The 25,832-nt window shown below is 43.1% G+C and overlaps 1 protein-coding gene across 1 annotated transcript in view; it reads right to left on the reverse strand.

Annotated features, from left to right (window-relative positions):
* gpr179 (G protein-coupled receptor 179) overlaps nt 1-25,832 on the reverse strand; it is a 46,856-nt gene that overhangs the window by 12,237 nt on the left and 8,787 nt on the right. The window contains exons 2-7 of the mRNA XM_070553608.1: nt 23,006-23,114; nt 19,022-19,118; nt 11,519-11,739; nt 9,254-9,322; nt 6,138-6,247; nt 1,517-1,755 (exon numbers count right to left, since the gene is read on the reverse strand). Of these exons, the coding sequence (XP_070409709.1) occupies nt 1,517-1,755; nt 6,138-6,247; nt 9,254-9,322; nt 11,519-11,739; nt 19,022-19,118; nt 23,006-23,114 (845 nt within the window). The remainder of the gene's footprint in view (nt 1-1,516; nt 1,756-6,137; nt 6,248-9,253; nt 9,323-11,518; nt 11,740-19,021; nt 19,119-23,005; nt 23,115-25,832) is intronic.

Here is a 25,832-nt window from a genome sequence, read left to right on the forward strand (position 1 = left end):
GAAAAGAACCACCATAAATTTGGTCATGTGGTGAGTAGCAGCTACGCTAGGGGGAGGAGCTTATGTGGTGACGTCACATACGCGACATGCCAATTTCTGGTTTGTAGTCATGCTAATTACGAACTTTTACAAGCTGATAAATCTCAACGTACGTGACTGGCGTGGTCAAAACACCCATCATTACTTTTCATTTAAACTGCAGTACATCACGTGTGATCCAGGGTGAAGGCTAAGCGGGTTAGAAAATAGAGTTTTGAGCCCCGTTGACTTGCATTCATTTTTTTGCTCTTCCAGGGACCCGTGAGCCGACCGGAAACTGGCTGGCTCACAATGATGTCAGTAGTTTTCTGTCCTCCGATTGGATGGTCAGAGCTAAGATGTCCGTATCTAGTTTTGCTATCAAAGTTTGTCCTGGGAACATGCACAAATTAGTACTTTATTTTATTTTATGCTCACAATGGCTACAGGAGAAGACACATGACATGGTCGCAGACATTAGTAATATATGTTTCTTGGGTCAAAATGGAACATTGATGTTTTATCTCCACACATAACACAAGCCTGAAGGATTTCTGCCATGTTGTGGAGATGCTAATGCTATGGGTTAGAGTCAACTAGCTAAGACGTTCTCTACAGTTTCCTGGATGCTAAACCAACAACAGCCTTCTACGGAGATGGGTGAGTCCATGAAAGCTAATATTTCCCTCTGACGTAGACCTGTCAGGCTTTTCCTGACCCGAGCTTTTCCCCGTAGCCTCGAGTGTATCGTCTATTTTCTGTCAGCGGCTAATGCAGCCAATAGGGGTGGAAGACTATTTTGATATGACTGACCAGAGCAGAAGGGAAACTACAGCAGGACATGCAAGACAAAAGGAAACTAGCAGTAGGCCCTGATAACTGGACTGTGAGGACAAGGACTGGTGGGTAACTTTGCTCTAAACCTATCAGGTGAACAGGTCAGTGGTGAGATGAGCAACCAGCAGCAACTCTGAAGCAAGGCATGTTCTACCCCTATTTCCTGCATTAGCTACTGATAGAAAACAAACAGAAACGCTCAGATTAGAAAAGCCATTTGCATGTCATAATGTCAAATCTAGTCTAGCGACGGGGAAGGCTGCTGTTGGTTTAGCATCCAGTAAACAGCAGAGAACGTCCCAGCTAGTAGAAGCTAACCGTTAGCATTAGAAACTCCACCACACAGCAGAACTCTTTCAAGCTTGTATTATTTGTGGAGATAAAAAGTGGTAGACTTATGTTTCTGTTAGCCTATCAGGGACTCAATCAGCAATCAAGACTCGAAATCCTGCAGGGTTCAGCTCAACTTTCATCCTGCTCCTTTCCACCTCCTGCAACAGGAGCACCAGAGCTTTTTCCCACCAAAAATGTGCTCAAAAAAGTGTGAACTTGGTCTTTAGAGCTCTGCTGCCTGTGCTAATTAGGCCTTTACGTTTGACTGATTTTGTTTACTGCACAGCTGAAATGAGAAGCAGCTTCACAGCTGCTGTTTACTGCTCACCCACAGCCATCATGTGGTCCCAGCGGTCCAGGTAACACAGGTTGAAGCCCTGTCCATCTGATGTGGTAGCTGAGACAAACACTGGAATGTTCCTATCGCGGTTCTGAAGGACACCCACCGTCCATGCACACAGGAACCAGCTGACTGTCATCAGAATCACTCCCAGAATTCTCATCAGGTGGAGGCTGGACAGGTAGGGCATCCGCTGGGCGGTGCGTGAGAGGAACACCTTCAGCACCCTGTAAAAGGACACAAAACACTCTTGAGATCAGCTCACCACTTACGAGCGGCCCTTGTTTGAATAGGTGTCTATAACAGGAGTGTGAATCTGGTCACAGGAACATGGAAAATGATCAGCAGGAGTTCAGGTCCAAAGCTAGCTCATCACCACCCTAACCCTAACCCAGCTACAGAAAACGGATTGTCCCTTTCTGAAACCTAAAAACCTTAAATGTTTTATCACAGAATAGTCCACTGATTTGTCCTGTAAGGTGAGGGCAATAGAGTATAAAAAAGAAAATTAGGATGAGGAAAACTTTTCAGTAGTTTTTACTCTAGTAATGTTGTTGGATGGTCTCCAAATTTAGGAGGATTTGAGATGAAAATGGACTTGATGATGTTTACAGCAACATTAAGCAAGGCTTTAAAGCAACACCTCCCCCCCACCCCCCACCTAGGCCAGTCCGACCACATCTCCCCGTTTTAACTCCAGCATAAAGAGCACTCACCAGAAAAGTGAAACCAGAGACCAGAGTGATTCAGGCGTGGCCTGAAGGAGCATCAGAGCAGCTACAGGACTGCTTTGGTAGTACCAACTGGTCCATCTTCAAAGTTGAAACCATCAAGACCTACACTTCCTCTGTTCTCTCTGGAGTGATTCTCCTCTTATCTGGTGCTCAACAAAACAGTGCTGCAGGTCAGAGCTGAAGAGGGGCATCAGAGAGGCCAAGATGGCTTACAGGATGAGGATTGAGAGCCACTTTGACAACTCAGACCCACCACGTGCATGGCAAGGGATACGGCACATCACAAATCGACCAGCACCAACTCACCATCCAGCAGCAATGCCAGACTGGCTGAAGAGCTCCACAACTTCTGAGGTGGCGACTGCTGGAACCACAACTCCAGCTACAGCACCAACGAGTTACAGCCAGGTGCTCATTCTGCAGACCGCTGAGGTACAACGTACACTCAGAGTGATCAAAGCCGCAGAGAAAATAACAAACACACCTGGCTGCCCTGGATGGCATCTTCACCACTCGCTGCCTTTGGAAAACCACAAACATCCTACAGGACTCAACCCACCCTGATAACCATCTCCTTAAACTTCTCCCATCTGGCAAAACGATACAGGACAACAAAACATGCACCAGCTGTTATACAAGAGCCATCACTGACCTAATTAATGATGCTAGGAGGTCACCAACAGTGATTTGTGGGATGGTCAGTACAGCACCTTTACATTTAGTTGATCCTGATACCTCAACATGTGACTGTTTACATTTACCGTATGTTAATAATAATAATAATGATGCATTGAACTTATATAGCACTTTTCTAGACACCCAAAGACGCTTTCACACACTCTCACATTCACACACTGCTAGTGATGGTAAGCTACTTGTAGCCACAGCCGCCCTGGGGAGGTCTGAGAGAGGCGAGGCTCCCATTTGGCGCCGTCGGCCCCTCTGACCACCACTAACACAGGCAAGTTGGGTGAAGTGTCTTGCCCAAGGACACAACAGCAGGATACCCCTGGCGGGAGCTGGAATCAAACCCAGTCTAATATAAAGTGATTCACTTTATATTAGACTGTCTTATTACCGTGTTTCCTTTTATACTCATATCTGTGCACCTTAAACTGACTCTGTGTGTGTGTGTGTGTGTCTGTGTTTGTGCACATGACATCAATTTTAGCCTTGCTATTTTACTTAGATTTTACGACCTCCTTATGTGAGCTGTCTTCAGTGAGCACAAAGACAATTTAGTTGAACACCTGTGCGATGATAGTTAAACAATCTTGAATCCTGAATTTCTGATCAAGAAAAAACATCAGATATGTAAAAAACAGATTCATTCCATTAGGTATTTTATTACCTTTTTTTATTATATTCAAACAGAAAATTGACACACGATGATTGTCATTTTTCATTCCTAACAAATAAACAGCAGATTTGCCAAACCCCACTTTGAAAAATCTCCCCTGTGGCTATTGGCTTATGTGCGGTGTAGTGGTGAATACGTGCAACTGATACAAGTCGGATCACATCAGTCCGTGTGGTTGGTCGTACATTATTTAAAAGGCACAGATAATGTCAGTGTCTTCATTTTAGTTGTTCGGTCCTCCAAACTCAAATCTTGAGTCATCTTGAGACCATTAACCACCCCATCCCTGTGACCTCTCTGGACGGCCACCTTCTTCAACCTTATTCCAATGGCAATCTCACCGCAGCCAAACAGATGTGGATCAGAGAACATGTCGAATCCCTAGATTTCCAGGTCATCACCTCCATGACCACGCCCCTAATCATGGGTTCTCCCCTGGTTTCAGTCCCACAACCCACATCTCCTGGTCAGACCACCAAAACCTCCAGTCCCGACCCAACTGTCCTCTATTCAACTGCCTGCCCACAGGGACCTGGCCGAGGTCTTCAGCAGGGATAAGGCTGCCACATTAGCTCCCCAAAGGCCATGTGATATGGGCGTCAAACTCGTCTCAGGCACAGCCTCACCACTTCTGGGTCGGTAACAGGATGGTGCCTGTGCTTGGATTAGCCACGGTCACCGGCCACTTTTTCAAACTTTTATCTACTAATCTCCTTTCCGCCTTGCTTCTGTCCACGATCCTCTTCGGTAGTGTCCCGTCTACCATCTCCTATGATCGCCAGACTCTTTTGTCATTCCATTCGTCCGACATCACCCAATATGCACAGAGGACATACCTCCCTGTTGGTTTACGTGAGCAGTGTGGTGGGCCAAAGCCAAATGCTGATTCCTACCTGGATGCCTCCAGCGATGTTTATCCGATCCCCGGAAAACGTTGGAGGAAAAGGGGTAGACAAGCAGGAATCCAGGTGAGAATAAGACTTCTCTTAAAGCGTGGTTTATCTAGTAGCATAGCATGTTTATTATTAGTAAACATCAGCGTGAATCTTTTAGCTACTTGTCCTTTGTTTGGCGACCTGAGCTCCACTTCCGCATTCCTGCCAGGCCGCGTTGCGACGTGGTTTCTCCGTCCAAGTTTTTCAAGGTCTGTTTATCCTCATTCCTCAGTGGTTTCTCCTCCTGTTCCCTCCATAAGTGATTTTTACAAACACCGTAGATTTAACCCTGCTAATTTACGTCCACTAACTCCAGCTGTTTCTGTAGTTTCTGATTCCTCCACCTCACTCAGCATGGCTCTATTAAATACCCGCTCTGTTAACAATAAGTCCTTCCTGCTCAATGATCTAATGCTGTCTAAAAACTTGGATTTTCTGTTTCTGACTGAAGTTTGGCAGCAAACATCTGATTATTCTGCTCTGATTGAACTCTGCCCGAGTGGTTATTCTTTTCTTAGCCAGCCCCGGGGTTCTGGTCGTGGTGGAGGCCTAGCTGTTGTTTTCAGAGACCATCTTCCATGTAGCTCTACAACCTCTGGTCACTTTGCTTCCTTTGAACTGCAGCTGATTAAAGTCGGGCGTAAGGACCCGTTCTACTGTGCTGTGGTCTATCGTCCACCTGGCCCAAACAGTTCTTTCCTTCAGGAGTTTAGAGACTTTCTATCCTCCACTGTGAAGCTGTCCAGACTGGTGATTGCTGGTGACTTTAACATCCACGTTGATGATCCCTCCGATCACTTTGCCATGAACTTCTCCAGCCTCATGGACTCCTTCAGCTTTACCCAGCATGTTTCTGGCCCCACACACACCAGGGGACTCACTCTAGACCTTGTTTTTACCCTGAGTCTAAATGCTGACAGTGTTTGTCCTGAGGACGTTTATATTTGAGATCAACATTGCATTTTCTTTAACTTGTCTGTCTCTGCGTCCCCACCTCCTGCTCTCCATTTGGTTAGTTCTCGTTTCTTTAAGGAGAGCACGGCTAGCAAAGTTTGTGCTGCTTTTGATGAACCCTGTTCTTCTGATAATGACCCAGATTCCTTAACTTCTCAGTTTATCGAGAACTGCCTCTCCATTCTGGACAACATCTGTCCTGTTGGAACCAGACCACTTCCTGCAGTGAACCCTACTCCATGGTTTAATGACAGAATTCGCAGCCTAAAGCGCCAATGCAGAAAAATCGAGCACTTGTGGAAGAATCCAACAGCTTCTTAAAAAACCAAGTCTTGACCCTTCTCTCCATAGCAGCTTCAGATCCATCTCTAAACTTCCGTTCATCTCCAAGATCTTCGAAAAGGTTGTGGCTAAACAACTCACAGCTGCTCTTGATGAACATAACATCTATGATAGCTTCCAGTCAGGTTTTCGTAGAGCTCATTCTACTGAAACAGCCCCCCTCCCCTATTTAAAGTAGGTTTTCATGTTTGACAGATAGCTGTCCAGAATTTGTACTTTGTACAGAGACTAAGTAGATTTTTAATCAAGAAGGGAGAAATCAAGTGACATCAGTGCTGTGGTACCTGTACAACTTGAGCGTGATTGTGCCGTAGACGACGAAGAAACCGAGCATTCGGACCCAGCGGAGAAGGATGCATCTGAAGGTGCTTGGCTTGAAGTAGAGTATGAAGACCTGTGGAGGCAGAGGGAGACTTGTTGAAGCCGAAACTCAATGTACTGTTTTTGTTTCAGTACGACAACATTCACCTGCTACCAAAGACACCTTAGAACTTGCACTAAAAGAAAAGAATGAGTCCAACTGTGGCTATTCACTCTTGTTTTCTGACCCAGTCAACACCTTGAAATCTTAACAATACATATAATTTCCCATCCTCACGGCAGACTGGTTCCCGTGCGAGGCTGTAGTCATGCTGGTCGCTTGTGGAGATTTAATATGGACTAGGACTCTTAAATTACAAGCTGAGCCTCAGACTGCTGTGATTGTAACTGGGCGCCGTGGCCTTTTACACCAGCTCTTGCTCCATGGTCGGAGATAAGCGGGATACTAGCTACATGCTAACATGAAGCTAACTGAGTTTTGCCGGCCATTTTCAGCAAGAAAAACGCGGAAGAGCGACTCCAAAGTAAAGGCAGCTCTGACCTGCTTGGTAACAAAATCATGAATAGGTAAGCTGACCAAGGATATTGGGCTTTGTTGGTCCACCACGACGAAAGATTCGCTTGCCTGTCATTGTTGATGTTCCCTTCTGCAGGAGCCGGAGGTCAGCAGGTATGTTACATACTAACCCAAAGCTAACAGAGTTTTTCCAGGTGTTTTTAGCAAGAAAAATGAGGTTGAGCGACTCAAAAGTGAAGCAGCGTCAACAAAAAGAGCTGCGGTCTTTCTGTGGCCTCCCTCAGAGATCCAGCATGGCTACAGCCTCGCTTCAGAGTTGGCCCGGCTGCCCCGGGAAACGGGAACAGGCCTGCTATTCTCAGGCAGGAGACAGGAGACGCTGGGCACCCGCTCAAGGTTCTTATGCAGCCCCACTAACGTCTGACCAAGCACTTACATGACACAGCATTTCCTCCATTCAACCACCAAAATAATAAAGTGGATATTTGTGAAGTGTATCTCCATAATTCTAGTTTGAAGGAAGAGTAACACAACAATTAAAATCTCCATCATCCCTGTACTTAATTCATTTTTCAACCTCAGAAAGACAGTGAGACGGTTAAATCCGTCATACAAGTTAATGGGTTGAAAACGTGAGGATCGGGACATGGCAGAATGCGACCCCCGGTCCTACTGGACTGTTACATTGGTACTGTGTAAATCTGAGTAAACAGGACATTCATTTAGCAACATCTGGATATAATAGTTTATGAAGGTGGAAATTCTGTCTAAAAATACAATAAATATAATCTTTTTTGCCTACACTGCCAGTATTACGTGTTAACCGTTTAAACTAAGTATCAGGACCTTGGACATCAGATCTTTGTTTTTACTTTCTTTGTTTATCTACCCAGCTGAAGCAGTTTTTAGTTTTTCTGTTTTATTAATTATTTTCTGCTAAGTATGCGTTTCACAACTGGCTTTCCATACAGGTATTGGCGGCCATTAAGCCTAATTTATACTTCTCCGTTTGTGTCGCGACGGAGACACACAACGCCATTTTCCGTACTTTTGTGGGCTCTCCAGCAGGCTCCCAAGGACAGTTAGAGTTGAGCCCACTTTTCTTAACATCTGTCCAACGAGATGGAGCTTCTGTTTGGTCGGGACGCCGCTGTCGTCAACAGTGCCGCCATTGCGCTTTCGAAAAAATAAAGAGATCCAAAGATATCTAGCGGCAGACGTGGAGCAGCTTGAACAATACCTTGGGGAAAACTCTAAAAATATGAACTTTTTATTCACTCGTGACTGGAGGAGTAAAAAGATACGCAGCAAGCGTTTTATTTGTGGATGTGGTGGCGAGTGCATGAAGAGGTGGAGGAGATTGAGAGACAAATTTAAAAGTCTCTGAAATACAAAAAACCCAGTATAAACACAGTAAACACACCATCTTGGACCAGATACATGACAGGAAACCACAGAACAGCTCCGCCCTCTGGTGTCCTGGTGGGGAATTGCTTAGCAACACTCCCCAGGAGACGGAGAAGTGCGAGAGCAACGTCGGTCAACGCATGTACGTGTCTCCATTGCGGAGCTGACGGACAAGTATAAATCAGGCTTTATGCGTGCTGCGAACACACATTTTTTCTGCCCCCGTCACATACTTGCCAACTCTCCAGATTTTTCTGAGACTTCCGAATTTCAGTGCCCCCCCCCCCCCCCCCCCCCCCCCCCCCCCCCCGAAGACCTCCCGGGGCCACCATGCTCCCGATTTCCACCTAGATCATTTAGCTTAACCATCCTTTACTAAAAATATCCAGTTTCCACCTATATTACATTATTTATATGGACTCTTGCTGCTGTGGCCCCCAGACTCTGGACCTCTCTCCCCCTGAGATCAGTGGACTCAGTGGTCTCCTTTAAAAAGCAGCTGAAGTCTCACCTTTTCAGGCTTTGGAGGGACTTTCTGTTCATCCTCTTCTTCCTCACAAGCTTCTCCTCATGCTGCTGGTTCTACCATTTCTGTCTTCCTTCACATTTTGTATTTACATTTGTCTTTTCCCTCATTTCTATTACAAAGTGTTTAAAGCAGTTTTTTTAATAATTTATCTCATGAAGTGTCTTGTGATTTCTATCTTGAAAGGCCCTATTTAAAACACGTTCCTCTTCCCGGAGCTCTGAGACGCAACACCTTTGATGAGTTTAACTGAAAAACAAAAACGACTTTACTGAATCTAAAAACATTTAGGCTAATATTTTGGAAACATGTACGTCCACCTAAACACGTCCACATTACATGATTTGCCAACGGTCCAGCTGGCACACAGTGATGCCGCCATTTTAACATAAGAAAAGCACATTAACGGTTCCTAAATGGGTCAAAGAAACATAAACATTGAATGGTAATCTGAGACTGAAGCAGAGGAATATTATAAAATGTCCACTACAGTCCCACCCTCCCCATTACATATGCCCTCACTCCATTCACCCTCCCATAAATCATCCATTATGATATAATCCCTAGTGCTGTGCGGTCATCTGTAAAGAGCTCTAATCTGGAACACTTGGACTGGCTGGGAAACTCACTGGGAAGTAGAGAAGCAGAGATCCGAACAGGATGGTCTCCAGCAGCAGCAGTCCCGATGCCCGGATCCTCTGAGGGACAAAGAGGAGGAAACATAAACATGTATGCTAAACTAATAAGATCAACAGTCGTGCTTAATGCTGCACATTCCTGTGCTGCGTTTCCTCTGCTTTCATAACTCAATGCATCAACCATCAGTGTGTATTTGATTCACTCTCAGGTATAAGTGAGTTCAGTCAAATAGAAAAAAATCATTAGCAAATAAAACATGGCCCCGCGCTCCAGAAGGTGGATATATGCCGTTTGACACAGTTACTGGATAAGAACACGTTTGTTTTAAGGTCAAATGTCTCAAAAACACGACTTTTTCTTGTCTTTTACTCTTTTTTAGGGTTAGGCTTTTCACGAAGCCCATGAAGGGAGATTCCAGCAGCTCGGTAATCTGTTCGCGGCTGACGTGGAAGCACACCGACCTCCAGTGTAGGGACACACTTAGGTCAGGAGTGCTGCAGATTCATCTCTCCTGCCCGGCACACTGACCCAGCTCTGTGCCCTAGCTGCTCAGATGCTCCCTATGGTCAGCAGCACATATCAATGTGAGCAACAGCTGTCTGTGATGAAGACGAGCAGAACAACACCGCTGCTTCCTCAGCTCAGAGCCCAATCCCAGAGATGCAGGTGTGCGGCTGGAACAGGTGAGCATCACAGTAAACGGGCTTTAATTATAGTGGCTTTTTCTGCTCCAAACCAAAAATGTCATTATCTGAAATACTTTTATTGAAGGGAATCATTATTTTTGGGTGTTTTGTTGTTGGCCTGTAAAAAAGCATTCAGGCTTCCAACAGACACAATAAACACAAATACCATGGATGTAGGTTTAACCGCATGTGTGTTTACAATGTTAAACTTTGGTTTTTCCACATTTATTATTTATGCAAAACTAAGATTTGTTTCCATATAGAACGGTTGAACATTATTTTTCTGGATATAAAATTTGAATTTGAATTGAATTGAATAAAAGGGAAATGTGCACATCTACAGTCTTTGTTTTAATCCATTTTTATAAAACTTTAAAACAACAGAGGCTTATAAAGCATTAATAACGCTTTGAAAATAACAATCACAGACAAACATTTTTAATGTTTGGTGAATGTTTTATTGAAATTGAACAAATGAGTTGTTGAACATTAGATAAACATTACTATTATTATTATTATTATTATTATTATTATTATTATTATTATTATTATTATTATTAAATAATAACTAAACCATCACACATGTTTAAATGTGTTTACAAAACCTAACCTAACCGGTGTACTTGCATAACAGATGCGTATAAACCATTAAATACATAAATAATGAAATAATAATTTACAGACATTTGTAAAAAGATTGAGAAAATTATTATTAATATGAAACAAATATTAGTAAATGATAATTAAATGTGTAAAAGATAATAGTGTTGACTTTATGTCACTTTTAGAATGTGGGCGTGGTTTGAGTGATTGATTTATGGCTTTGACCTTTGACCTCTGCACATTGAATTGCCTCTGTGTTTGAAATGTGCTCTAGAAACAAAGCTGCCTTGTCTATAACTCGTGTCATTATCGAGCGAGTTCATCTGATCGCTTATTAAACCTTGCATGAAGCATGTATCAGCCAACTCACCGACTGAGCAGCAGTAGTTCGGTGGTCGGGTTTGACCTTTGACCCCGGCCTCCGGGTGCCCCTCCCCTTCCAGCTGCAGGCTATAATTAATAATCCTTATCGATCATAATCATCTGCCACTCACCTGTCGCTGCACCAGTGTTCCATGATCTGGCTGCATGCTGCCATGGTGTGTGTCGGGCCCCAAGTGGGGCACCATATGTAACATTTACCAGCTACCGGACCCACACACAGACCACAGACAGCTTCTGCTTGAACACAGCTTTAAAAACACCTGGCACACACAGGTACCGCATAGCTGCCACACTGTGACGCGGACAGGAGCTAGCCCAGCTCCTCCAGTCTGCTTCAAGTCTCTCCTCTACACCTGCGGCGCCGTCCTTTAAAATCAGCCGGTGGCTGGTTGCTGGTTGCTAAAGCTCCAATCTGGAGTTCTTTTTCTTGTCTGGAATGACCCTGTACTGTCATGTAATGTACAAAAGACGCTTTTTTATTTTGTCTTTTAGCTTAACCCTCCTCTGTCCCGTAGAGCATCTTCTAAACACAATTTTCTGACATGTAACAACTGCACAAGTGATCCAAAACAAGTTACTCACCCTGTTCCCACGATGCTGGTAAGCTACCAGCATGCTGACGAAGATAAGGAGCATAAAGACTCCCTGGAGGACGAGCACACCAGCCCTGAGCAGCCCATCTTCCTGCACCAAGCAGGGGGTGCTGTCCCGGCAGCTCCTACAACCAGGCCAGCATGGGAGGCAGATGGGCATATTGGGGTAACACGTGCTGCTGCTGTCACTGCTGTTCACAGGGCCTTCATCTGAGTCAGAGACACATGCATCAGTGTCAAATGACCACGTGAAAACCTCTCAGACGTTTACCATCTACTCTAAAAACCATGGACAGGTGTGTATCAATGTCTCTGAAGCTTAGATAAGGACAACGTTTCTCAAAGGAAATGTGAAGGTATGAACTGCTGTCATGCTGTTTTCTTGTTGAAACCAGCGTTAGGATGAGGTCTGAAAGGTGTTGAAATGGTCCTTAATGCATTACTGCCATGGTCAAGCTTGCTACAGCTCACGCACACAGCTCATGATGTCAACATAATACTCACTAGTGGTTCCAGTGTGAAATGCTCAACCAGAGGGTGCAGTGCTTTCACAGTCTTGGCCACTAAGCTGACCTTCTGATTTAGGTCAGTCAAGCACCTTCACTGCCAGTTTTTAAGAGTTGCTTTTATACTATGGAACCCCCCCAACACACTTTAAACTTTTAAAATTATTGAGCCAACTTTGATCCTGTTTTATTTAGTTGTCTTAACTACATCATTTGCTTTAATTTGCTTTTTTTGCATATTTCTCTTGGCCCTCACATGGTTCATTGTTTTTTCTTTGTTATGTGTGTACAGCACTTTGGTTCGTCTCCTGGTCGATGAAAAGTGCTGTACATACAAAGTTGATGATGATGATGGCGTTGGTGATGATGATGGTGATAATAATGATGATGGTGGTGTTGATGTTGGTGATGATGATGATGGTGATAGTGATCGTGGTAGTAATGATGTTGGTGATGATGATGGTGATAATAATGATGATGGTGGTGATAGTATTGATGGTGATCATGGTGGTAATTATGTTGGTGATGGTGACTGTGGTGGTCATGATGATGATGGTGTTGATGTTGGTGATGATGATGGTGATAGTGATCGTGGTAGTAATGATGTTGGTGATGATGATGGCGTTGGTGATGATGATGGTGATAATAATGATGGTGGTGGTAATAGTATCGATGGTGATCATGGTGGTAATTATGTTGGTGATGGTGACTGTGGTGGTCATGATGATGATGGTGTTGATGTTGGTGATGATGATGATGATGATGATGGTGATAGTGATCGTGGTCGTAATGTCGCGTGCACGTCCCATTTGTCGGTTCCGGTAAAACCCAGTTCCGTTAGAACTTATGAGACAGTGCATCTATCAGGGTTCGGTGGGGGTGTCGGTGAGTATTATCGTACTAGACCCTGGTCTGGACTTCCTAAGTTAGAATCATATCTTCTATTTTAAGGTAGAATGATATGCAAGACTTGTCCTTTTGTAGTAGCCCACTTCTTTTTAATCAATCCCGTTATCTTTGGTTTAGATACTAGGGACGAAGCCCGGTGGGAGGCCGGCCCGCTGGCAATTATTTGGGTTATTTGGATTAATTGCGCCCCTGTCAGCTTATGTGGGTGGTTGGTACCTATAAAATGATCCTTGTTAGTTGATCAAGCTAACATAGATTTATCAATTTATCTAATTAATCCAACCTTCCAGCGCTGATAGAGACTTTTTCACACTTGCGATCAGAGCCAAAATTAACCACTAATGTTCTGGTTTTATCATCCTTAAGACATCTCGTTACTCGCGGGAGAGGAAGGAGACAAGCTCCTTTTATCTTAAGGTTTCTTTTATTAATCTGTCACAAACCGTAAAGTAAATCCTGATAATTCAGGAACCTGTAATTAATGTGCTTACCTCTGCCCTATGGCCAGGGCTCCCACCTTTAAGCTTTAAAAAGAACCTAAAAGTATCAGGAATGTGAATCTCTTTCCAAAAAGTTTATTACAAGATTAAAAAATACAAAAATGAGTAAATATAAGTTTAACCACTTCCCCCAAGGAGAAATTAGTCCTAATGATTAATTAAGAAATAAGGAGTTGATTTACACCAACTCTGTCTTCGAGCTACGGCTCCTTCTGTCTCTGTCGACTGCCCCAAAACTCTCTCTCCTTCTGCTTCTCTCCAAAAACTGACCTGTCGTCCTCCGTCCCCCGTCCAGAGGACGGAGGATGACCTCTCCAAATCTGCTCTGTCTCTCTCTGTCGTATGCCCCAGCTGCTGTGTTCCAGCTCTGCTCAGGGCTGCTCTTTTATACCCTCCCTGGGCCAGCTTAGACGAGGTAAAAGTCACATATATCATTATCTCATGACAGTAAGGTCATGGGGTCATTTACCAGATACACACTTTTTAGCTCAACACAAGACATCTGGTACCATTTTCACTACATGCAGCATTCTTCAGTTTCCCTCCAACATTCCTGACGAGGGCTTCTTGATCCAATGAGCTGTTTTTCACTCTGTTCCAGTCCTTCTTTTCCCGCCAGAGGTGGATCCAGGGGTGGAGCCAGCCTGCCTCCTGACCTTTTGCCCAGTTCTGTCCTCTTGTCCCTGTGACCCTTCTGTGACACTCAGCATCCGTTTCTTGCCACTGTCTTTGGCATGTGGGGAATGGCAACAGTAATGATGTTGGTGATGATGACTGTGTTGGTGATGATAGTAGTGATGGTGATCATAGTGGTAATTATGTTGGTGATGATGACCTTGGTGGTGATGATGTTGGTGATGATGATGATGGTGATAGTGATCGTGGTGGTCATGATGATGATGGTGTTGATGTTGGTGATGATGACCTTGGTGGTGATGATGTTGGTGATGATTATGAAGATGATGGTGGCGATGGTAATCATTTTTGTGATGATGGTGGTGATAGGGATCATGGTGGTAATGAAGTTGGTGATGATGATGATGATGATGATGTTGATTGTGGTGGTGATGATGGTAGTGATGGTGATCATAGTGGTAATTATGCTGGTGATAGCGACTGTGGTGGTCATGATGATGATAATGATGATGTTGGCGATGATAATCATGCTAGCTATTAGCCGCTATGCTAGCGACATGTTGCTTTGTCTCTAAGTGGTTATTACATGTATTCTCACAAGTTTGGTCAATCTGAGAGCCTCTGGGTAAATGTGCTGCTCTAAACTTTGCATTTGGTGTCCTGGTTTTTAATTATTTGGGGACGTTCAACGCCAACAGAGTTCTGTTTATCGATCCTGCTTGTGCAGAGACGAGCCAAACCCCTCCCTCCCCTGTGTAATCAGGAAACATCTACGGATAGCTGGAGTGGCCAAATGACCTCAAACACATTGTAAGGGTTTGGATAGTAAACTATAGGGTTAACGTTTTATTTTGAAGGCGAGCTCAGTGGGTGAGAAATGTAGTTCCGGTTCCGTTTTTTTCCCGGTTTTGCTATGCTAGTAATACCCTGTTAAGAGCGATTCTGTTGATAAGTTAAGAGTTTGTAAGGCGTGGGTAACGGCGACAGTAGCCCGAAAATAACACTCATAAAAGAGCAACCAGAGACTCCGAGTCATTACAGTATAATCACTGATATGAGTCGGAGTCTCATCTGTTAGACTCCAGCCATGTTTGCCCTGATAACTCCACGGTGCATGACCCTTGTGACCTTCAGTAGATGCAATTACATCATCATACATTTAGTTTAACATGACAGATTTATTTTCTCTGGACAAGAAATATATGATATGACCACCTCTAGATGAAGTTTAAATAATTTTACATTAATTATAAATATATAATTAAAAAGTGCCTGTGGGACATTTGATACACTTCTAGCACTGTGTGTGTGTGTGTGTGTGTGTGTGTGTGTGTGTGTGTGTGTGTGTGTGTGTGTGTGTGTGTGTGTGTGTGTGTGTGTGTGTGTGTGTGTGTGTGTGTGTGTGTTTTAACAGACAGCTGTACCAGAGAATAGGCACTAAGGTTAAAGTTTGACAAGAAACAATACATTTTTATGTATTTAATCTACTGATGTATGTTTAAAATTTCACAAGACAGCTTGTAGTGAGTTAACTTGTAAATATTTTACAGGAGTAAAAATATCGAGACATTGAATTCAGCTAAAAGACATTGAGATATAAGTTTTGGTCCAGCCCTACTATAAACTTTGTTAAAATGTTTTTAGTTGCCTAAAACCTGAGGTACTTTAAATGGTAACTGCTCCTTAATGTCAGGTTTTCTTTCCTAAACCACTGAAAACTGCTGCAGTGAAACCCTTCTAAAGAAGAGGAAACTAGATCCCTCAGTGTGGAACAACTACCGACCGATCTCTAATCTCCCTCTGATTGGAAAAATCATTGAAAAGGTGGTAATGGTCCAAATAAACAACTATTTAGAGTCAAATAACATTTTGGACGGTCTTCAGTCAGGCTTTAGACATCACCACAGCACGGAGACTGCACTGATCAAGGTATTAAATGACATTCGTCTCAACACTGATTCAGGTAAAGCATCTGTCCTGATGATGCTTGACCTCAGTGCAGCTTTTGATACAGTGGACCTTAACATCCTTTTGGACAGACTCAAATCTATCAGGCACAGTGCTTGGCTGGTTCCAGTCCTATCTCAAAGACAGGGGTTATGTTGTCTCTGTTAGGGATTACCAATCAAAGTGGATCATCATGACATGTGGTGTCCCCCAAGGCTAAATTCTAGGACCACTTCCCTTTAATCTCTATATGCTCCCCCTGAGTCAGGTCATACTTAATAACAACATTGCCTATCATAGCTCTGCTGATGACACCCAGATCTATGTAGTCTCATCACCTAGTGACTGTTGTCCACTGGACTCACTCTGTCAGTGACTAGAACAAGTAAACAGCTGGATGCAGTCAAACTTCCTTCATCTTAGTTCTGGTCTGAGTGGACACTGGCGCGGTTTGCTGCCGCTGCTCGCCGGTTTAGCTTTTAAGCGTTTTTAAGCATTTTATAATGCTTTGTCTTCAAATGTTAGTATTGTTTCTGCGGTGTACTTTGGGTTTCTAATGCGCCACATCTAATGGACTTTTATCTACATTCTACGAGTGCAAGTGGACCTTTTACCTGCCCTCCTGTTTCTGGGACTCATCACCTGCCAGCGTCTCTGCCCTGCCTTGGCACTACAGACATGGGCTCCAGCAGGCTTCTCACCTGGTCTGCTCTCCTCTGGGAAATTCTGTTCTTTTGTTGCCATCCTTCTACTGGATTACTCCGTTACACAGCCACTGAACTCCTTTGGTTTCGCTGGAATCTGCCAGCATTCGACCCTCCGGTGTCTGCTATTTACAAGTATCCGGAAGTCACTCTTCCTCCACACCGACGCTATTTTCAACGAGGATCCCGCAGAACCGTCTCCTTTGACAAATCCAAAACCATAAAATCCTTCTGGTCCACTACCCGCAACAACTACCGTAAATCTCACCGGCCCATCAATCCTAGTGTAACATGATGAAGGAGCCATTTCTACCCTCTAACAGCTGTTTCCTTCTGACACAGTGCCAGAGTGCATGAAGCAGTCTCAAGGTCATGCATTCGCTTCAAAACTGTTTACGTTCCAGCAATGAAGACAGAAGAATGAAGAATGAGCTCTTTTCTTTTAATTAATCAAAGAACTCTAGTTTAATAAAACGAATCCATCAAAGTGTTAGTCAACAATAAGATGTGACTGACCTGTGAAATAAAAATATTAATTACTTTATTATAATCCTATAGAATATAATAAGTAATATGACTAAGTGTTCCAACAGGACTCATTTCACGTAGTGTTAAAAAGACATAACACATTCTTTCACTGATCCAATCAGAATTTTACAGATCTGACGGAGGCGTGCTTCTGATGGTGTTTGGTAATTTTCATTCGACCATAAACCAAAACATCCGAGGTATAAAACTACGCCACGTCAGCTCTAACGCCAGTTCAAAGCGTTCCAGCCGAAAGGACAAGTTCAGGTACAAAAGTGGTGTGTCTGAAAACACAGTTCTGGTTAAAAACCGGACTGAATTGTCCACACATATTTCAGAATGTCAGTCTGAAAAGGGCTTAAGAGAGCCGAAGATATCTAGTGGCAGACACTTAGCAGCTTGAACAATACCTTGGGGAAAAGCTCTAAAAATATGAATGTTTTACTCACTCGTGACTGGAGAAGTAAAAAGATACGCAGCAAGCGTTTCATTCATGGACGGAAATTATGGGAGACGTGGGTTTAAAGGTCGCAAGTGTATCAAGAGAGTGGAGGAGAACAATGAAAAATGTATCTGTGTTAAAAAGTTTCTGAAATACAAAAACACAATGTAAACACAATAGAAAATACACCATCTTGGACCGGACACATGCCAGGATACTACAAAACGGCCCTACGCTCTCTGTTGTCCTGGCAGGGATTTGCTTTGCAACATTCCCCAGAAGACGGAGAAGTTGGAAAACAAAATGTCTCTGTTAATACGTGTCTGTGCATGTCTCTCTTGTGGAGCTGACGCAGAAGCATAAACTAGGGCAGCGGCTCTCAATAGGTGGCCCACGGGCCTCCTCATGGTGGCCCCCGAACCCCGCATGCAACCCCACCCCTCACCTCCGACGGCCGACCGGGAGGTGTTGGATAGAGCTGAGGAAAATAATCAAATAAACAATGCATGAGATGCGGGCATAAATTATTCTGCCTCGTAGAAGAGTACTCCATAATCAATTATAGTGGAATGTAGATCTCTTTCTTAACATTCGTTTCGATGTCTCACTGGGATACGCCCTTCCACGGATCTCAATACGTCTATCCTGATTGGCCAGTGGTCGTGACGTATGCATCACCTGCTACTATAAGTAGCAAGCATCCCAACACATGTGTCATTCAATTACCTCTTCTCGCTTTGGTGGTTGCTTATCTCACAGGTAAGTTGGCTCAACTGTTGACAGACGGAGCCAGCTAATATTTCCTCTCCATCGCCGAACACTAACTTACTGTCCTTAAATGCTGACCCTCACCATAGGTTCGGGGCACAGTGAGCAGTTTCACACTCCAGTGCACCTGTTCGTTCTTTAGCTAACACACCAGTTAGTCCACGTGGAAGCCGCTCCTCCCACCAGAGGAGTTGACAGTGTGGAAGCTCGCCTCAGTACCTGCGAGAACAAAATCTCGAGCAAAGTCCGCTCGGGCTGGAACACGCCCGGCTAACATCGGAAGTTCCTGGGTCATGCAAGAGCTGTGCTTACTTCACCCTGAAGAGCCTTCACTGGCGGCTAATGCACCAAGCTAGCCTGTCGGGGAAGGACCCATGCCTGCCGGCTCCCGGGCCGCCCCCTGGGGACGCTGACGAACATGCCCTCCTGGAACCGGAACCATGTGCTGAACCCAGCTGGGGCTCCAGATAAAATGTATGTGTCCTTTTTTTCTTCTGTCTTTAATTTTCTGGTTGGCTGATTTGCTGTAGTGATGGATGCTGGTGGACTTACCAGGGTCCTGCGTGGATATCTCAGGGTTGTAGTATCCATCCTTACAGCGACAGCAATACTGACCTAATCGAAAACCTCGACCCGGAACCGGCACACACTGAAAAAAATCAAATCAGTTTTTATATTGTTTCTTTATGATGAGTTTATGAGTTTAGAAAAGCACAAAAATAATTATTTTATTTCAACGTAAGAATATATTTGTACATACTGATGAAGAACTGTTTATACGAGATTTAGAAAGCAATAATTAATGATTGTACTAAGGTGTGTTATTGATTTAGCTTAAAAGTTTTGTATGTTTTCTTTGAGGTCTAATGCCTTTGTTATGTTATTTTTGATGCTCTCAACTTTTTGGACCCAAGTGATGATCTGAGCCATTTGGTTACCGTGAAACTATTTTGTTTGTGCACCAGTCACAACCTTGCTTTTTCAAAAATATGTTATCCCTGTCGGGATGATGTGGGAATAGCTGCTGTTTTCACTGTTGGATGATCGCTGTCGTTTAGCTGAGTCTCCTGGAATGTGGCTATCTGTGCACTTCTTCTTTGAGATAAGTTAAAACCTTCTTCAGTTTAGCAGGTGTATGCATCCTATTCACATCACAAGTGCATCATTTCAAACCTGATATGATATTTAAATATGAAATTTAAATATTCCCTGGACATCTGAGCATAATTTTCCTATAATTATAATTAAACATTATGAAATAAAAATAGGGCCAAAATAAACATAATACAAATCACCATAAACATAAAGTTTATGACTAAAAAACACTTCGCCTGACATCAACAGAAACAGTGACCCACTTTTAATCTCACAGGCAATGAAGAGAAAGGGAATTCTAACAGAAATAAATGTATACCAGTCCAGGAAGCATCGCTTTCACTTTTCACTGACTGACAACCAGTCAGTCAGTGAAAAGTGAAAGGCAAGGCAGCTTTATTTCTAGAGCACATTTCAAACACAGAGGCAATTCTATGTGCTTTACAATCATCAGGACATGATCTGAAAACTACAAAAAAACACAAATTAAAACACACACAGGTAGAATTACAGTTTAGAGCTAAAGGAGAAGACAAAGTTACATCACAGATTACAGCGGAGACGACGCATGGTAAGAAACTATTCATGTAAAGGCTGATGAGTACATGAGGGGTTTAGTTTTAAACAACACTAGGGCTGGGGCAGGTCTGAGGTCATGGAGAAGCTGATTCCATATGTGAGCAGCGTAGTAACTAAATGCATCTCCACCATGTTTGGTTCTGACCCGAGGTTCTACCAGCTGATTGTTTCCAGGGATCTCAGAGCCCTGTTGGGTGTTTATATACAGGAATGAGATCGAACGTGTATTTTGGTCCTGTGCCATTGAGTGATTTATAAACTAGTAGGAGCACTTTGTAGTGTATTCTGTAGTTTACTGGTAACCAGTGTAGGGTTCTAATAACAGGAGTGATGTGCTCCGTTCTCCTAGTTCTTGTTAAGACTCTAGCAGCAGCGTTCTGAACAAGCTGCAGCTGCTTCACAGCTTTTCTGGGAAGACCAGTTAGGAGACCATCGCAGTAGTCCAGCCTGCTGTAGATGAACACATGAATGAGTTTCTCCAAGTCTGGTCTGGACATGAGACCTGACTCTTGACGTTTGATGAAGGTGATAAAACGCTGATTTAGTTAAAGCCTTAATATGTGCAGAGAAGCTCTGGTCTGAGTCAATAACACCAAGATTTCTAACCTGGGTCTTTGTCTTTAGTCCCCTGGAGTCTAGCTGAGCAACAACATCCATCCTATCCTTCTTGTTGCCAAAGACAACAACTTCTGTCTTGTCTTTGTTTAGCTGAAGGAAGTTTGACTGCATCCAGTCGTTTACTTGTTCTAGGCACTGACAGAGTGAGTCCAGCGGCCGACAGTCACTAGGTGATGGGGCTAGGTAGATCTGGGTGTCATCAGCATAGCTATGATAGGCGATGTTGTTATTAAGTATGACCTGACTCAGGGGGAGCATATAGAGATTAAAGAGTAGCGGTCCTTGAATTGAGCCTTGGAGGACCCCACACCACTTTGATTGGTAGTCCCTAATAGAGACAACATAGCCCCTGTTTCTGAGATAGGACTGGAACCAGCCAAGCACTGAGCCTGATAGTCCCACCCCGTTTGTAAGTAAGTAAATTTTGTTTATATAGCACTCATCACAGACATGGAATCACAAAGTGCTTCACACAGATCAACACAAAATAAAACCAAGTCATAAAATCTTGATAACAGAATTAGATTAACATCACAAAAAATAAAGTCATACATTTTTTAAATATCATGAACAGATGAAAGATGATTACAAGTTTGAGTTAAAAATAAGAAAATTAAAGGTTTAGGTAAAAGCAGCTTTAAATAAAAGGGTCTTTAGCTGTTTTTTAAAAGTGTCCAGACTGTCGACGCTACGTAAGGATTAAGGAAGATCATTCCAGAGTCGGGGTGCAACAATCTGGAAGGAGTGATCACCTCAACTTTTATATCTGGTCTTTGGAACTTCTAGAAGGTTCTGGTGGGTGGCTGAGTTCTGTTCATAACTTTTGTTGGCACAGCCAAGGTTTTGAGAGGATCCATTTTGGTGGCCTGAGGATCGGGTCTCAGGTTTTTACAGATGACGTGGTCCTGTTGGCTTCATCACAACATGATCTCTGGCTTTCGCTGGAGCGGTTCACAGCTGGGGAGGAGTTCACGTATCTCTGGGTCTTGTTCACAAGTGAGGGAAAGATGGAATGTGAGATCGACAGGCAGACTGGTGCTGCATATGCGGTGAAGTGGTTGTACTGGTCTGATGTGTTGAAGAGACCGCTGAGCCGGAAGGCAAAGCTCTCAATTTGCATCACTTGATTAAGGCCTCACACATTTTTGCTAGGCTAGATTTATTGCCAAGGTTCGAATTACTGGGGAGCTTTGGGCACTAGTGCGACAATCTTTAATGTCTGGCTGAGTTTTGTGTCATTCATTGAGCAGTACACAGGGAGTAATGGAAAGTGAGTCACTTTACGACCTATGAGCAAATATGATGATGAAAATCAAACCTGTTTGAAATTCTAGCTCATTCTTGCTGAAACTGCACCCAAAAACCCAAATGTACTAGAACCAGTCACACAACCCAAACGCCAACCCAAGGCCCATAACCCTCTAGAGGACGACTGTGGAACAACGCCTGGCTCATGGTAATATGTTGGATATAATGACAAGGTGGGCAGGGCTTATAGAATAACTTAGATTCACATTTTATTTTAGGGAAGACAAAAGCTTTGTTAGGGAAATCACAAATCAAATACAGAATGGCAGTGCTGGTGACACAGGTATATCCAAAATTGCATTTAACTGATTTTATCCACAAGTGCAAGTCTTTGACACAAATTAAACAAAATGAAGTGATATTTGGAGCTGCCCCTTAGGCTCGAGAGTGTTCTAGAGGGGCGAGGCCAGGGGAACTGGTGAAGTTTGGCTTTGAACTGGTATATAATTGCTAGTTTTAGTCTGCGTCAGCTAAAGACGACAAAATAACATTGGTAGCATCCTCTGTGCTGGTGAAGGCGTTCTCTAGCTTCAAAAACACTCAGTTTTGAAGAAACCCCTAGAGTCGCAGCACGGCTGTAATCATATTTTTTATTCCTTATAAAATAAAATGTATTTTCACATTATAGTTTTAAGGCTCCACCGGATATATTAGACGACACATTGTTGACGTTGCATTTAAAGATGAAGTAAGCCTTAGCAAAAGCGTTTGTTATTTTTATGTTGAGGGGGCTGCAGAATCAAACTAATTACAGTAAGTATCATGTAGTCTTACTTAATTTAAAATCAAATAATCAGTTTACTGAAAGTGACTTTTCAATGGGTAGATCAGTAATCAGATTACTATTTCAAGGTAATTGGGGCCACCTGTAACAATTGAAGAGGAAAATGGTTGATTCTGTTAGATATGTTCTCTGTATTCATGTACTGCGTTTACCTTCATGGTGGTGCGATTGCACTGATGCGTATCAGCAAACCAGCCGTCACCGACCACGCACTGGTCCAAATCCATAGCCTGAATGTTGACATCTGCACGTATAACACCTCTAAAACATGACACACACAGTCCTGTCAGACTAAAGAAACACAATAAACGTTAAATATAATGTAATGTTTATCTGTTTTCTCACATTTTCTGGCTTTGGTCTGATTCTTACAGAGCAGTATTGAGGTCAGAGTCGGGAAAAGTAATGAAATATTTTGCAATTATGAGAATGTTTCCTGTTAAAATTACACATTTTCTTGTTACAATTTTTATGAACTGCTGAAACTCAGTTCTTGAAACATCCACTTATTTTCTCTAAACTTTGAACACAAATCCAGAATCCTAAACTAAATTCACAAAACCCCAACATTTTGTGTGAAAATCAACATCAAAACCAGCAAAGCTGAGTTCAATTAATAAACAATGCAAGTAAAAATATAATCACCACAGAACATTGGTTAGACATAGAAAACATATAATAATTGAATACACAGCATCCAAGGCATTTAGTTACCATGAAATATTTATTGTAAGTGTAATTAAAGGTGCAGTATGCAAGAATCCTACAACGACATCATCTCAGTCTAATGCCTCAAGCATGCTGGAAGTAAGGTCACGTTGAAACAGATTTTTTTTTCTCAGCCGGCTGGGGGTTGTCAATTTAACTCCTTTATAAAAATGAAAGAGGGACAACGTTTTTGTTTACAATCTGTGAGCAGAGTTTGCACTGAGCTAACACAGCAATGTCAGCATTCATAAATCTACACTGTCCTGCAAAAAGCTTCAGAATTGTTTAAAAAAAACAAAGCCAGTAAACAGGAGCAGCCCAGAAGTTATTTCTTATACCCCGAAGAAGCCACAACATCTTTTGATTTTAGAATGTGGGTAAAAAAGGAGAACTGGTGGTCCGAGGCGCTGTGAGGACTGTTTAATGAGCAAGAAAAGGAAAAGCAGATGCATTTTGGTTGCATACAACCTACTTCAGGGCATAAACAATCAAAAAGTATCCAGGTAGTTAGGGTCACCTGGATAAATTTTGATTGGTTGTACGCGGCCAAAACGCGCCGGTGAGTTCCTCGGATCACCAGTTTTCCTTCTTCACCCACATTCTCTCATTTATTAGATCTTTAAGAGCAGAACACCTGACATATATTTAAATTTTTCCTACATTTTTCAACATTCCCAACACTTCCACCTGTTTTGGTCTTTTGATTTTACTTTGACAACGATGAAGAAGGCTAGAGTGATTTTTCGTGGGAGAACCCAACTGCTAACAAACAAACTCACATGCACACACACACACACACACTGCTCAGAGGGAGAAAAGGCAGAATTTCATAGTTTCTGATAGTGAAGCAAGCATCTTTGCCTCAGCGCAGTCATTGGACGTGGAGAAGATATCTCTAACCCCTTCACCATAGGACAGAGGGAGAGGAGGAAGGTTTTTTTGAAGGGGGCATGAGTTCATGAGTCACCTTGCTATTTCAACTCCAACTCATTGCAAAGGGGTAGAATCCCACAGTGGCAGTGCAGCTGACATAATATGGTACCAGAGAGCAGAGCTTTGGACCGGTACCGGCACTGCCGGTGTCGGTACAGGATCTGCTCGGGTGCAAGATCGGCTCGGGGTCCGTCGACTGCCGATGGCATCAAAGTAGTTGATTGGCTGAACATGAACCTTACAGGATTACGTAATCACGTTACGTTGGTCCAGGCAAATGTTTCTGTTGGAAAGATGGACAACTTTTACAAAGAAATCCATCATTACCTCTTTGAAAATACACTTTTAGTATAGAGCTGCATGTATATTAGGGCTGAACGATTAACTGCGTGTGCAATGAAATTGCGATGTGACAAAAGGAGATTTTCTAATGGCAAAGGCTGCAATCTGGCAGCGAGTGGTTAGCGCAATGCTAATATACGTGGAAAAACCCATAGAAATGCTAATGCTAATATCACTGATTACATTATTACAAATTATGAATTAGAAACGTGCCAAATGATTACATTTGGAGTCTTATAGAAAGTAAAACTACCATCAATCAAATAAGTACAGACAGGTATTTTAGTAAAGCCAGAAAACTTTTAACTCCAGAGTTTTGGCTAGCAGCTATGAGCGTAACTGAACTACTCATGGACAAGACGTCAAAAACTCTTAACACAAATACTTCAATAAACGGGACACACTTCTTTCCTGCAAATACAATTTCACAGGTGTTGCTAATACCTATGATCCTTCAAGGGATGTGCCCAAAGAGGAGTTCAACATCATGAATACAATACAGTGTTTTATTTTACAAATACCATTATAAACACAAACTTACGTCTTAAGAAACATTATTTTAATAACGAAACTGCTAAATTCTTTCCAACAGTATAGATGTGTAGTGTATTTTGTCCGAGTGGGTTTGCCGTACTTTGACGTCATCGGCAGTCGAAGGACCCCGAGCAGATCTTGCACCCGAGCAGATCTTGCACCCGAGCAGATCTTGTACCGACACCGTCACTTCTAAATATAACCTTTCAGCATACCCGCACTTTTTTCTAGGGCACCGGTGCATTTTCCAGGTATTCATTGGTCGAAATCTGAGAGATTTCTGAAAAGATATCTGTGTGTCCTCTAACATCAGTCATCCACAGTCTGGCACACGCTCCACGAAGGGCCGCAATTAGCGCAAAAGGCGCATCACTGCGGCGAGGCGCGCCACGCGTCACCATCAGCTCAGGCATAGGAGAGAAAATAAAACTGTTTCCCCTCACCGTACACATTCCTGCAATG

The sequence above is a fragment of the Nothobranchius furzeri genome, chromosome 7 (genome assembly GCF_043380555.1).
Source record: "Nothobranchius furzeri strain GRZ-AD chromosome 7, NfurGRZ-RIMD1, whole genome shotgun sequence".
NCBI lineage: Eukaryota > Metazoa > Chordata > Actinopteri > Cyprinodontiformes > Nothobranchiidae > Nothobranchius > Nothobranchius furzeri.